Source organism: Podarcis raffonei, chromosome 9 (assembly GCF_027172205.1).
Source record: "Podarcis raffonei isolate rPodRaf1 chromosome 9, rPodRaf1.pri, whole genome shotgun sequence".
Lineage (NCBI taxonomy): Eukaryota > Metazoa > Chordata > Lepidosauria > Squamata > Lacertidae > Podarcis > Podarcis raffonei.
Genome location: NC_070610.1, coordinates 75,032,211 through 75,045,273, shown reverse-complemented (window position 1 = coordinate 75,045,273; position 13,063 = coordinate 75,032,211). Strand labels below are relative to the sequence as shown.

Genomic DNA, 13,063 nt, shown 5'->3' with positions numbered 1-13,063 from the left:
TGGTATAGCACTGGGTGAATGTGATCCCATGGTGTGGACCCCATAAGGAGTCTCGCCGCGGCATTCTGCATCTGCTGGAGTGGATAAATAGGTGAATAAACCATATTTCTTAAAGCTACATCTGTCTCTGCCGTGCCTCAATTCTCCGATGGGGCACAGACCCTGGGTGAGTGCTGGGAACGCCCTGGGATTTTGCCACCACTCAGCAGAGAGATGGAGAGGCGCCCAGCTTTTCTAACAATGTTTACATCCCACCCTTCTTCTAAGGAGCTCAAGAGAGCACACATGGTCATCTCTCTCACTGTTTTATCCTTACAAAGCGTGTTCTCCTTCATGGAGAGCACGTGTTGCGGTGGGGGCCTCCAGGACACTCCAAAGTTGGGGGCGGGCTAATTGATCGTTGGCCACTGATGCGATTGGGGTTTCCCTTGTTGTTGGGATGAAGTTAACGTTGCCATTTGTTGATTGACAGCCAGAAATGCTAAAACTCCTTGCACGAGGCTAGGGCGTCCTCTTTTCGCCCGTGCATCGGATTGCCCGTCCCTCCCTCCCTAGAATAGGGTTGTTCGCTTTGACCTTGCTATGCCTGTCATGGGGTCGTCTGCTTTGGGGCAGGGGCCCAGTAGGAATTTTGTCCATCTGGCTGATTGGCTGGGGCCATTTGGTTTTTGCCTACTGCGTAGCAAATCGTCACAACTTGTAAGGTTGCGGTTAGGCATTGGTTTATGGTTTGGTTGGTTGAGGGGCATGGATAGGCTGTGCCTGCCCCTCTAATGCTGCTGCTGCAAGGCATTCCGTTAAAGGAATTGGGGGCTAACTATTGCTTGTCCACTCTGTCAAGGGGGCTCAGGCCATAGCAATGAGCTCCTGGTTGCATTTGGGGAGGGCTGAGGGCAGCTTCCCTGCTCCGTCGCTACCCCCAAGTGTATTCCCCTTTTCTGACTTTTGCATCGTGCGGAAAGTCAGTCTGTCCCCCATGGTGGGGGCAGATAGTCGCAACCAATGCCTAAGCAACCACTCACATGTTTGCATTTTAATAAAAGGTAAGGTAAAGGTAAAGGTACCCCTGCCCGTACGGGCCAGTCTTGCCAGACTCTAGGGTTGTGCGCCCATCTCACTTAAGAGGCCGGGGGCCAGCACTGTCCGCAGACACTTCCGGGTCACGTGGCCAGCATGACGAAGCTGCTCTGGCGAGCCGGCACCAGCGCAGCACGCGGAAATGCCGTTTACCTTCCCGCTGTAAAGCGGTACCTATTTATCTACTTGCACTTAGGGGTGCTTTCGAACTGCTAGGTTGGCAGGCGCTGGGACCAAACGACAGGAACGCACCCCGCCGCGGGGATTCGAACCGCCGACCATGTGATCGGCAAGTCCTAGGCACTGAGGTTTTACCCACAGCGCCACCCGAATCCCTTTTTAATAAATTTTAATAAAGTTGTGGCCAAAATTATGCCAAAAACCATAAACAAAAATTCTGTGTGATGTGTGAGTTATTGGGGTGGCCCTGGGGACCTCGACACACAACAACCCTGCGAGGGAGGTTAGGGTGAGGGACTGTAAGTGGCCTGAGGCTACATGGTGAACTTCCTGCCTCCTGGTCCAACCACTTTGCCACATTGACTTTTCTCCTTTCACACTCTCATCCCCCATTAATAAAAACAGCGTGTCCCCACCCCCGATGGAACAACAACTTTACATTCATAAACCTATATGAGCACCATACCTTCTCACAACACATCTTCTCCCAAATTTATTCGCCGGAAATAAAGCTCCTTCCCTTCTCTGCCTACCTGCTATGTACTTCTTCCCCTTCTTCTGAGGCAAGCTGCACGCAGCAGGAATTTCGGATGTGATGTTCTGCTGAGCCGTCATTACCCTCGCCCCCTCCGCTCCTCATTTTCCTCTTAATTAAACAATGAACAGCGACCTTTCATAATTCCTGTTGAAAGATGAGAAGAATCTGCCATGCTGATCTGCCCGGGCAGCAACGGGCCCTCTGAGAGGGGTTCGTTGACGCGTTTGCAATTCACAAGATTCCCCCTTGCATATTAATTCCACGTTCCTAAGGTCATTCCCTGTTGGTGTCAGGTCTGGGAAGCGTCTTCCTTTGGGGACCGCACTGCAGGGGTGGCGTGGGGGGGGAATCCGAGGAGAAGTTGCTCGGAGTTGGGGGGAGTTGTCTGGGCCCAAACAAACTGCAACACTGCAATACAGAGGGAGGAGGTTTGGTGAGGATCGACTCACCAATGGGCACTACATTGGCAGTCCTTGAATCAAAACATGGAGGTAGCCTTCACACTTCCTCTTTTCTTTTCCCCCTCTTTTTTTTAAAAAAATATTTTGTTGTTGTTGTTTAGTCGTTTAGTCATGTCCGACTCTTCATGACCCCATGGACCAGAGCATGCCAGGCACTCCTGTCTTCCACAGCCTCCCGCAGTTTGGTCAAACTCATGCTGGTAGCGTTGAGAACACTGTCCAACCATCTCGTCCTCTGTCGTCCCCTTCTCCTTGTGCCCTCCATCTTTCCCAACATCAGGGGCTTTTCCAGGGAGTCTTCTCTTCTCATGAGGTGGCCAAAGTCTTGGAGCCGCAGCTTCACGATCTGTCCTTCCAGTGAGCACTCAGGGCTGATTTCCTTCAGAATGGAGAGGTTTGATCTTCTTGCAGTCCATGGGACTCTCAAGAATCTCCTCCAGCATCTGTGGAGGATCTTTTGAATTGATTCAAAAGCATCAATTCTTCGGCGATCAGCCTTCTTTATGGTCCAGCTCTCACTTCCGTACATCACTACTGGGAAAACCATGGCTTTAACTATACAAACCTTTGTCAGCAAGGTGATGTCTCTAATTTTTTTGTCCCCAGGACTAAGTGGGATGGTACCCTTGTCACCTCACTGACAAATTCCCAATGATCTTTTTTGTGGGCCCTGCCCACGCCTCGCTCCCAGCAGAATCCCGGAGAGGATGTCTCTCTGCCAGGGTGCAGATGGCATCCCCACGCAAACACCACATCCTGATGGCAGTGCGGCCGTTCAGCCCCGGTTCATGCAGCCAAAACTCATCCCCCACAAAAATCCCCATCTGTGTGAGGATGAACGACTTCCACGATGGCCTTCTCCAAAAGGCCTTCTCCGGTTTCTCCTTGTGGTTTGGGAGGAAAGCGAACTGGGAGAGCTCAGCTTCTAACCCCAGCGCAGAGAAGCCAAGGAGAACTTCTCTCTGCCTTTAAAAGCTGCAGCAAGAAGCGCCAATATCTTGCCCGCTGCAAATTTCGCTCTTTGCATTTGGCAAACTTCGCCAGCAGAGTTGTCTCCATCTGTGTTGGCCAAAGAGTTGAATGTGCTTTTAATACCCTCCAGCATTATATTATTATTATTATTATTATTATTATTATTATTATCCCCGAGGAGGCAGGGCAGCATGCAGGTATACAACTTACAAACAAAAACATTACAAAACAGTTTGAAACGCTGTAGAAATAATTACAATCGAAAACTTTCTAGTACAATTAAACTGCAGTTAAAAACACAGTTCCATCCAATGTTCTTGAGGTTTCCAGCGACAGTGTTCCTCAGCCACTAAATGCCTGGGTAAGTTCTCAGATTCCTCCTGCAAATTAATAATGATGCAGACGGGCTCACCTCACTAGGGAGGGCATTCCACAATGGGGAAGTCACCACTGAAAGGCCCCGTCATGGGTTAGCGTCAAACAAGCAGCCCACGGGAGGAGGGAAGATTCACCATGCCAGATGTGGCCGATATTGGGATGGCAGTGAGACTCTTGATGGCTCAAGCAGGACCTGCGTGCCTAAGGCAAAGGGCGAGATGGCACCCTCACCAAATCCATGCACAAAAGTTGGTAGTAATATTTTTCTTCAACACAGGAGATGGGATTTGAGGGAAGGAGGCTCCCTTAGGGAGTGCAGGCCACGCAGCATAGAAAACACATAATCCTATCCATCCCCACCCCCACAGAATCTGCCACCTGAAGCTAAGGATGGGGGAGACTTTTTAAAAAAAATATTTTTATTGAGCAAATTTAACAAATCAAATTATAAATCAATATATCCAATTACATTCCCCCCTTTCCCCCTCCCTCCCTTCCCCACCCTCCAGAGACTTCCCTCAGCTCACCTCTCTAATTTGTTTACACATATTATTCTCTGCATGTTGTAAAATTGTACATATCATTGCCTTATCTATCCTATGTTCTACTAATAAATTTGTGGATGTTTATTCAAAACCTGCCACGGAGTCCAAATCCTTTTGTTGTCTTTTTAAATAGTTTGTAAAGAGTTCCCATTCTTCCTTGAAGTCATGGTTGTCCTTCTCACATAATTTACAGTGGTACCTCGGGTTACATACGCTTCAGGTTACAGACTCCGCTAACCCAGAAATAGTGCTTCAGGTTAAGAACTTTGCTTCAGGATGAGAACAGAAATCGTGCTCCGGCGGTGCGGCAGCAGCAGGAGGCCCCATTAGCTAAAGTGGTGCTTCAGGTTAAGAACAGTTTCAGGTTAAGAATGGACCTCCGGAACGAATTAAGTATTTAACCCGAGGTACCACGGTATATGTTAACTTTGCCAACTCCGCATAGCTCATCAGCTTTTCTTGCCGTTGCTCTTTCATTGGGATTTCCTCATTCTTCCATCCTTGTGCTAACAGGACTCTTGCCGCTTTTGTAGCGTACATAAATAAGTTCTTTGTTTTTCTTGGCAGGTCTTGTCCTAACATCCCTAACAAAAATGCTTCTGGCTTTTTTACAAATGTCATTTTGAACATTTTTTTCAATTCATTATATATCATCTCCCAAAATTTTTTAACTTCTCTGCATTCCCACCACATATGATACAAAGTACCTTCTTTTTCTTTACATTTCCAACATGTATTTGACTCGGTTTTATACAATTTTGCCATTTTTGCTGGTGTAGTATACCATCTATACATCATTTTCATATAAATTTCTTTCAAAAGAGAACAGTCTGTAAATTTCAAATCTACCTTCCACAGCTTTTCCCAGTCCTCAAATTTTATGTTATGTCCTATGTCTTGTAACCATTTGATCATAACTGATTTGACCTCCTCATCTTTCGTTTCCCATTCTAGCAGAATACTATATGCTTTCTTCAACAGCTTCACTCCTTCTTCTATAACCTCTTTTTGGAATCTAGAAATTGTATAGCCAAACCCTTTTTTGTTATCTTCCTTGTACATCTCATATAATTGTCTGTAATGCAACCAACTCTGAAAATAGTCTTTGATTTCCTCATAATCTTTTAATTTCCATTTTCCTTCTTGATGTCTCAGTAAGTCTCTATATGTAGGCCACTTTCCCTTTTTACCAAGCGGTTTAAGTAATGAAGCTTCAGTTGGTGATAGCCACCAAGGTGTTTTTTGTTCTATTAGGTCTTTGTACCTCTCCCACACTCTCATTACTGATTTCCTAATATATGTTTGTAAAATCCTTTATGTACTTTCTCTTTCCCATACCATAAATATGCATGCCATCCATATCTGTTATCATGACCTTCCAAATCTAATGCTTCTTCCTTTTCCAGTTTTATCCAGTCCCTAATCCAAACTAAACATGCAGCCTCATAATACAATTTAAAGTCTGGGAGGGCGAAGCCTCCTCTTTCTTTTGTATCTGTAGGTATCTTATGTTTAACCCTTCACCTTTTGCCCCAGGATGGGGGAGACTTTTGATTCAGGTGGCATTTAAAGATCAGCCCTAATTCTCACTTTGCAGAACAATATGCAAACCAAAACATAGCCAACCATTGAAACTTGCCCTTCTTCAAATTTTGCAATGCAGCTCCACTGCCAAGCAACATGCCCCAAACTGCATGCGTTGGGTATATATAAGTGGAGATCGCATGCAAAAACTAGACGTTGCTTTGCACAAATGTGCATATTAGGCAAAATGGCATAAGATGTATATGTTTTGGGAAATTCTAAAATTCCAATGAATTTTCATGAGGACTTCTTTAAAAAAAACAAAACACCTGAAACTGGACTGGAAACATGAGAAACTCCAAGAAACCAACACACACACACACACACACACACACACACACCGCTTTATATTTTTAATACAAATCTCAAAGTGGTGTACAGCATATTAAAATCAATCAATGACTAAAACATTAGCTGGGCGATGTTCCTCCGGCCTCATGAGGAGCCTCTTCAGTGGGGCTGGTGAGTGTGGGCCTCACCCGCTAGGCCAGGTGGAAAGGGCCTTGACAGATTTGACAGATATGGGCATCCCCTGTTGAATGCAAGGGCTCAAGCAGCCAAATTATCCCACAAGCTGCAGGGAAGGGTATAAAGATGAGTGGAATTATGTAGAAATTGTTGGCAGAATTTTGTTTTTGATGCCTTTGATGCCTGGAAAAAGAAGTCCTGCACACATGGGCAGAGAAAATTCACCCAGAAGGCCTCTCTCCTCTTCGCAGGCAGACTCCCCTCCCTGTGTACTCCAGTGCTGCAATCCATCCTACTCAAATTTATTATGATGCACGTATTAATAATATTCCTCCACCACTTAAAAATAAAATAAAATAAACAAGAGAGAGAGAGACTTTGGGGACCTGAGCTTGGCTCTGCACTGAATTGGTTCAATTATTGTGTGATTTCAAGTCCAGCTTGGAGGGGGGTGGAGAGGTATGAGTTGTGCGGAGGAGGGTGGGGGCAGAGAAAATAAACATCCTGGCCATGATGATAGAAGTGTTGCGTCTATGCAAAGGGGAGCTACGAAGAGTATAAAGAGGCAGGTGGTCCAGGAAGGAGGCAGATACAGGAGGCAGAAGCCAGGAGAGGAGGACAGCCTGCGAGCGAGATTTGCAAGCCCACCAAGATGCCTGAAACCTCACTTCCAGTCTACGTCCTTTGCCTACTCACCTTGTCTTCAGCTTGCTACATCCAGAACTGCCCTCGGGGAGGGAAGAGAGCATTCCCAGACACAGAAATCAGACAGGTAGGAGAGAGAGAGAGAGAGGAGATCTCAATTGATGCACCTGCAAATCTCAATTGATGCGCCTGTCTCCAAAAGAGACTGCTTTTCTGCTCCTTTGCTGGTTCTGGGGGAATTGTTCCAAAGGTGTCTTTGTGTCCCTAATCCCTTTTCTGCTTTGCTCTGCCTCTCAGACCTGTTTCTGCTCTACAGGGATGGAGCACTGCTCCTTATGGAAGAGAGAGAGGTGCTGCAACCACTGTAGCAAAAGAGTGAAGGAATGCTCCCTCAAGGCTGCAGAGACAACCATACCTTTAAAGGACATTTAAAGCGCACCCGCCCCAAATCCTGGGAATGGCAGTCTACCCCTCACAGAGCTACAATTCCCAGGACCCTTAACAAACTACAATTCCCAGGATTATTTGGGTGCTTTAAAGGTGTCCTGAACACACGGGTTGTGCGCTGCCATAGATTTATATGTCTATATGAGAGGGAGATAAGACAGTAAGCATCTTAGAAAAGACTTTAATTTGTGTCTTAGATTGTCAAGAAGATGATGCACCTACTTTTATTCTGGCACAATCTCAGAAAGAGGCAAAGCCTCTATTAGTAATGGTGCAAGGATCTCGAAGCACAGCTTTCAACCTTCCATGCCGGCCCATTTCTGTTGCCTGTGTTAAGTGCTGCCCTTCTCTGTACTTCTGTTCCCTAGAGAAGCTTGCAGTGCTAGCAGAGCCAAGTGTGGTTTCTTGGGGTTCAGATTTGCCCACAGCTTGCCACTAACCCATAGGTTAGACATGTGTCAGTCACCCTGCTTTATTTATCTGTGAGCTGGACATTGTGAAACCCTCCCTCAAGGGAAGCAACAATGTGATGCTCTGTGCACAACTCATGCACTAGAAACATTGCAGATTAAATTTATAAGCATTTTTCATACCAGCACTTGTACTGAAGCATTTACTCCCTTTTGATGCTCTTTTTCCAAGCTGCATAGCGAGTACTCTGCCTTCCTGCAAGACCATTCCTTTGCAAAGGCCTCTTCGGTGATGCGCATGCAATTAATGCCTCAATAATTAAATGTGAGTGTGGTGCAAGCCTATACATAGCTACTCAAAGGTAAAGGTAAAGGGACCCCTGACTGTTAGGTCCAGTCGCGGACGACTCTGGGGTTGCGGCGCTCATCTCGCTTTATTGGCCGAGGGAGCCGGCGTACAGCTTCCGGGTCATGTGGCCAGCATGACTAAGCCGCTTCTGGCGAACCAGAGCAGCGCACGGAAACGCCGTTTACCTTCCCGCCGGAGTGGTACCTATTTATCTACTTGCACTTTGACCTGCTTTTCAACTGCTAGGTTGGCAGGAGCAGGGACCGAGCAACAGGAGCTCACCCTGTCGTGGGGATTCGAAGCGCCGACCTTCTGATCGGCAAGTCCTATTTTCTGTGGTTTAACCCACAGCACCACCCATGTCCCAAAAGTAAGCCTTATTGAGTTCAATAGGACTTGCAACCAGGTAAGTAAGTACAGGATTGCAACCTTGATCGCACAAAGCAAGGGTGGGGAAGCTGAGGTCCTCCCGATGTTGTTGGACTACAACTCCCAGTATCCTCTGGGGCATTTGGTCATGTTCTCTGGGTGTCTGATGTGAGCTGCATTGCAACACCAGCTAGAGAGCCGCATGTCCCCCACCCCTGACTTTAAGCTTCTAGCCCTACTGCTTTTAACCACTTTCTCTGCACACAGACCAGTGCAGCGTTGCCAGCTGATAAGAAGAAAAGGGCCTGTCTGCTCTTGTGCCTTTAACAGCCACTTAAAGTGAGCAGGTGGTTTCCCCAGCATGACCGTCTATTATTGGATGGTGTCTGCACATCAGGCACATCAGCGGAAAAGTTGGGAAACTCACTCCAGTAGGTGTGCGTACAAAAAAGGAATCTTCCCCCTGGCTTTTAGATGCTCCGTGTTCAAAGTGATTCTTCCATTGTAGCACCACTCCCAGTTAACCCATTTTCTCCAAACAGCCGTTTTATATTAAGTTGTGCTGCTCTTCTGAAGAGACCTCTTACAAATGAATGAGGGCCATTAAAAGAAGTAACCGTTTACGACTGAGGTGCATCAAAGGTGTTTCATCTGTGTTAAGCAATAATTGAATGATTCTCTTACCCCAGGTGTGCCCAGTCAACGGCTTCAGTCTGTGGGATTGGCACTGTTACAAGCGATCAGCCTTTTAGTGTGGCAACACACAAACTTTGGAACTCCCTGCCTAGTGATATCTGGCAGTTCCCTTTGCTGTACTGTTTTCAGCACCTACTTAAAACACGTTTCTTTTCTTTAGATGATTTTAATCCTTTTTGCAAATTGCTTAAAAGCTTCATTACAATCAAGTGGGATTTGTTAAAGAAATAAATACTAATTGGTGAGGATCAGCTTGTTGAGCCAAACGTTCACATTTGCACTCAAATGAAGATTCCTGGTGTGATTGGAATAAAAAGAAAGCCTATTTCTGAACCTTGCTAAAAAGAAAACAGATTCAGAGAGAGGCACATCACTCTGCCTGGTAGATGTGGCGAGAAATACAAAATATAAAATGATTAATTAATACAATGCCTTTATGAAATGGATAGGAGGAGAGCAATGTGCACCACCTTCAGCTCCTTCGAGAAAAGGTAGGATCATGATAAAAAGGTAAATGGACCCCTGACCATTAGGTCCAGTCGCAGACGACTCTGCGGTTGTGGCGCTCATCTCGCTTTACTGGTCAAGGGAGCCGGCGTACAACTTCCAGGTCATGTGGCCAGCATGACTAAGCCACTTCTGGCGAACCAGAGCAGCACATGGAAACGCCGTTTACCTTCCCGCCAGAGCAGTACCTATTTATCTACTTGCACTTTGACATGCTTTTGAACTGCTAGGTTGGCAGGAGCAGGGACAGGGCAATGGGAGCTCACCCCGTCGCGGGGATTCGAACTGCCGATCTTCTGATTGGCAAGTCCTAGGCTCTGTGGTTTAACCCACAGCGCCACCCGCGTCCCTTAGGATCATGATAATGTGCATTAAATTCAGTGTGTCTACCCTGAGTAAAGTTAAGTAGGATATCACTCAGGGTGTTTAGACCTAGGACAATATGCATAGGACTGTAGCCTCAAATGGTTTTCAAAGGGGAATTAGAGAAATCCATCCTGGGGGACAGGTCTGTGTTAGCCAGCATGGTTGGATGAAAACTCCAGCTTCAGAGGCAATAGACCTCTGAATACCGATAGCTAAGGCAGGAACAGGGATTCCCCTGCTTGTAGGGTACCTGGCAGCACTCGGCTTGTTGCTGTGGGACAGGGAACGTTGGTCTGGATGGATTTTCGTGAGCCCTGCTGGATCAGACCAAACACCCATCTAGTTCAGCATACCTGTAGTCACGTTGCCGTAGCCAAACTCGAACTCAGCACCACCACCCACACCCCCCCCTCTCTCTCTCTCTCTCTCTCAGTGCATCCCCTGTGGTCCTGGAAAGAAAGGAAACTGCTTTGGCCCCAGCATCTGCTGCGGAGAAGAATTTGGCTGCTACTTTGGCACCCCGGAAACTCTGCGCTGCCTGGAGGAAAATTACCTGCCTTCGCCCTGCGAGGCCGGCGGGAAGCCGTGCAGTGCAGGAGGGAGGTGTGCAGCGCCCGGCATATGCTGCAATGACGGTAAGGGTATCCGTGCGCAGGAGATGAAGCTCAGCAAGAGGGGGTGCTGGAGAGAGGAAGAGGGGGAATGTGAGTCAGAAAAAGCAAGTGGAAAACCAAGGCACATTAACTGCTACAAGTGATGACCATGAAAAAAGCACACCAAGAACTCAGTAGTGGGAGTGGTCCCTACTCGCAAATCAATAGTCAATTGTAACAAAAACTAACCCATTCAAAAGTCTGTATTCTGACAAGGATTACAAACTCAAACAGAGATTACAAACTCAAACAGAGATTACAAACTAAATCTTGTAGGGATATGTATAACACAATAATTTGTTACAGGATTAGAGATAAGAGTTTATGAGTAGAGATAAGTTCATGTTAGTCCATAGAACTCTATGCCTTTAAGAAGATCTAGAGGATCTCATCTGCCCCCTTAAGCACATATAAAAGGTAATAGGCTTTCCTAAATATCCTTATGAGTTTGAGTTTGTAATCTCTGAGTTTGTAATCCTTGTCAGAATACATACTTTTGAATGGATTAGTTTTTGTTACAATTGACTATTGATTTGCGAGTAGGGAGCACTTCCACTACTGAAACTTACATTGGCCTGAGTTCTTGGTGTGCTTTTTCCTTGGCATATTTAATAACAAGAACTCCAACTTATTTAACAAGTCATGACCATAGCATAACAGAATTGTAGAACCCTCAAAGGTCATTTAGAACAGCCCCTGCAATGCAGGAATCTCAACTAGATCATGCAAGACAGGTGGCCATCCAACTTGCCTTTAAAAACTTCCACTGCCAAGCAGCTCTTACTGCTTACTCTTACTCAGAAGGTTCAGCAGCAGAACGTTCTTCCTAATGTTTAGTCAGACTCTCCTGTCTTGTATTTGAATCTATTGCTTTGGGTCTTGGAGCAGCAGAAGAGAATCTTGCTCCGTCTTCCATGGGACAGCCCTTCAGATATTTGAAGACGGCTCATATCACCTCTCCGTCTTCTCTTCCCCAGGCTAAACATACCCAACACTCCTTCAACCATTCCTCATCAGGCTTGGGTTCCAGACCCTTGGTCACCCTGTTCGCCTTCTTCTGAACACATTGCAGCTTGTCAGTATCTTTCTTAAACTGTGGTGACCAGAGTTGGACACAATAATCCAGGTTGGGTCTGAGCAAGGCACAACAGAGTGGTACTGTTACTTCCTTTGACCTGGACACTAGACTTCTGTTGATGGAGCTTAGAATAGCATTCACTTTTTTTTGCTGCTGCATCACACTATTCTCTCATGCTAAGCTTGTGGTCTACTAAGACCCCAAGATCCTTTTCACATGTCAGGTGTCACTCATCCTATATTTGTGCATCTGGTTATTCCTGCCTATGTGTCAAACCTTACATTTGTCCCTATGGAAATTCATTTTTTAAAAAAGTTTGGGCCCAGTATCCAATCTGTGAAGCTCATCTTCAGTCCTGATTCTCTGAGGTCTTAGCTACCCCTCCCAGTTTGGTGTCATCTGCAAATTTGATGATCATCCCCTCTATGCCTTCGCCCAAGTCATGTAGAACAACAAGGGGCCCAGGACAGAACCCTGCAGCACCCCACTTGTCCTTTTCTCCCAGGATTGCGAGGAACCATAGGGGAGTCCTTTTGGGCCTCAGTTAGTCAAACAGCTACAAATCCACCTAACAGTTCACATCCTCTAGTCCACATTTTACCAGCTTCACTGCAAGAATACCAGGGGAGACTTTGTGACCAGCCCAAAAGGCTTGCCAGAAGATTAAAGCACAGGGAATTTCACATATTTGTTTTACTCCTTTCTTCCACAGAGAGCTGCACCACAGATGCAGCGTGCGTGGATGAAAACAGCGACAGGAGTCGAATGCTCTCTGAAAGGAACCTGACTGTGCTGGACAGCTCGGCAGGGGATCTCCTCCTCAAACTGATGCACATGGCGAATGCAAACAGGCAGCAACAGGGGAAGCAGCAGTTTTACTGAAGTCCACGGGGAGGCAGCCCCCAGAACATCGGTTCTCCAACTCATATTTCAGAACGCCCTCAGAAAAAGAAGAATCCCAAGAATACCCTAAATAGCGTAAAGAAGAAATAAAAATTGGGAGACGAAAATGTAAATACACAGCAAATAATAAAAGTCTTTTATTGCATTGTGTTGCATGTTTCGTCCTAAGTCATATATGCAGGGAAACGCTTGATATTTTCAAATACATAGTGGTAGTGGATTTAGCCTGCTCTAGTTGGTTAGAACAATAGAATCATGGAATTGTAGAGTTGTAAGGGACCACGTGGTTCATCTGGTTCAGGGGTCAGCAGCCTTTTTCAGCCATGGGCCTGTCCACCATCCCTCAGACCATGTGGTGGGCTGGACTATGTTTTGGGGGAAAAATATGAACAAATTCCTATGCCCCACAAATAACCCAGAGATGCATTTTAAATAAA

The 13,063-nt window shown here is 46.2% G+C and overlaps 1 protein-coding gene across 1 annotated transcript; it reads left to right on the top strand.

The window, feature by feature from the left end:
- Nucleotides 1–6,753: 6,753 nt before the first annotated feature.
- LOC128420513 (vasotocin-neurophysin VT-like) lies at nt 6,754–12,776 on the top strand. Its single transcript, XM_053402080.1, has 3 exons — nt 6,754–6,975; nt 10,426–10,627; nt 12,436–12,776. Exons 1-3 carry the CDS (start codon nt 6,856–6,858, stop codon nt 12,603–12,605), a joined length of 492 nt encoding a protein of 163 aa, XP_053258055.1. The 5' UTR covers nt 6,754–6,855; the 3' UTR covers nt 12,606–12,776.
- Nucleotides 12,777–13,063: the final 287 nt, after the last annotated feature.

Excerpts from the sequence above, each read along its gene's own strand:
- LOC128420513 (XM_053402080.1), top strand. The coding sequence starts at position 6,856 with ATGCCTGAAACCTCACTTCCAGTCTACGTCCTTTGCCTACTCACCTTG. Across the intron at positions 6,976-10,425 it reads CAGACACAGAAATCAGACAG|TGCATCCCCTGTGGTCCTGG; the intron begins GTAGGAGAGAGA and ends TCTCTCTCTCAG. Across the intron at positions 10,628-12,435 it reads CGGCATATGCTGCAATGACG|AGAGCTGCACCACAGATGCA; the intron begins GTAAGGGTATCC and ends TTTCTTCCACAG.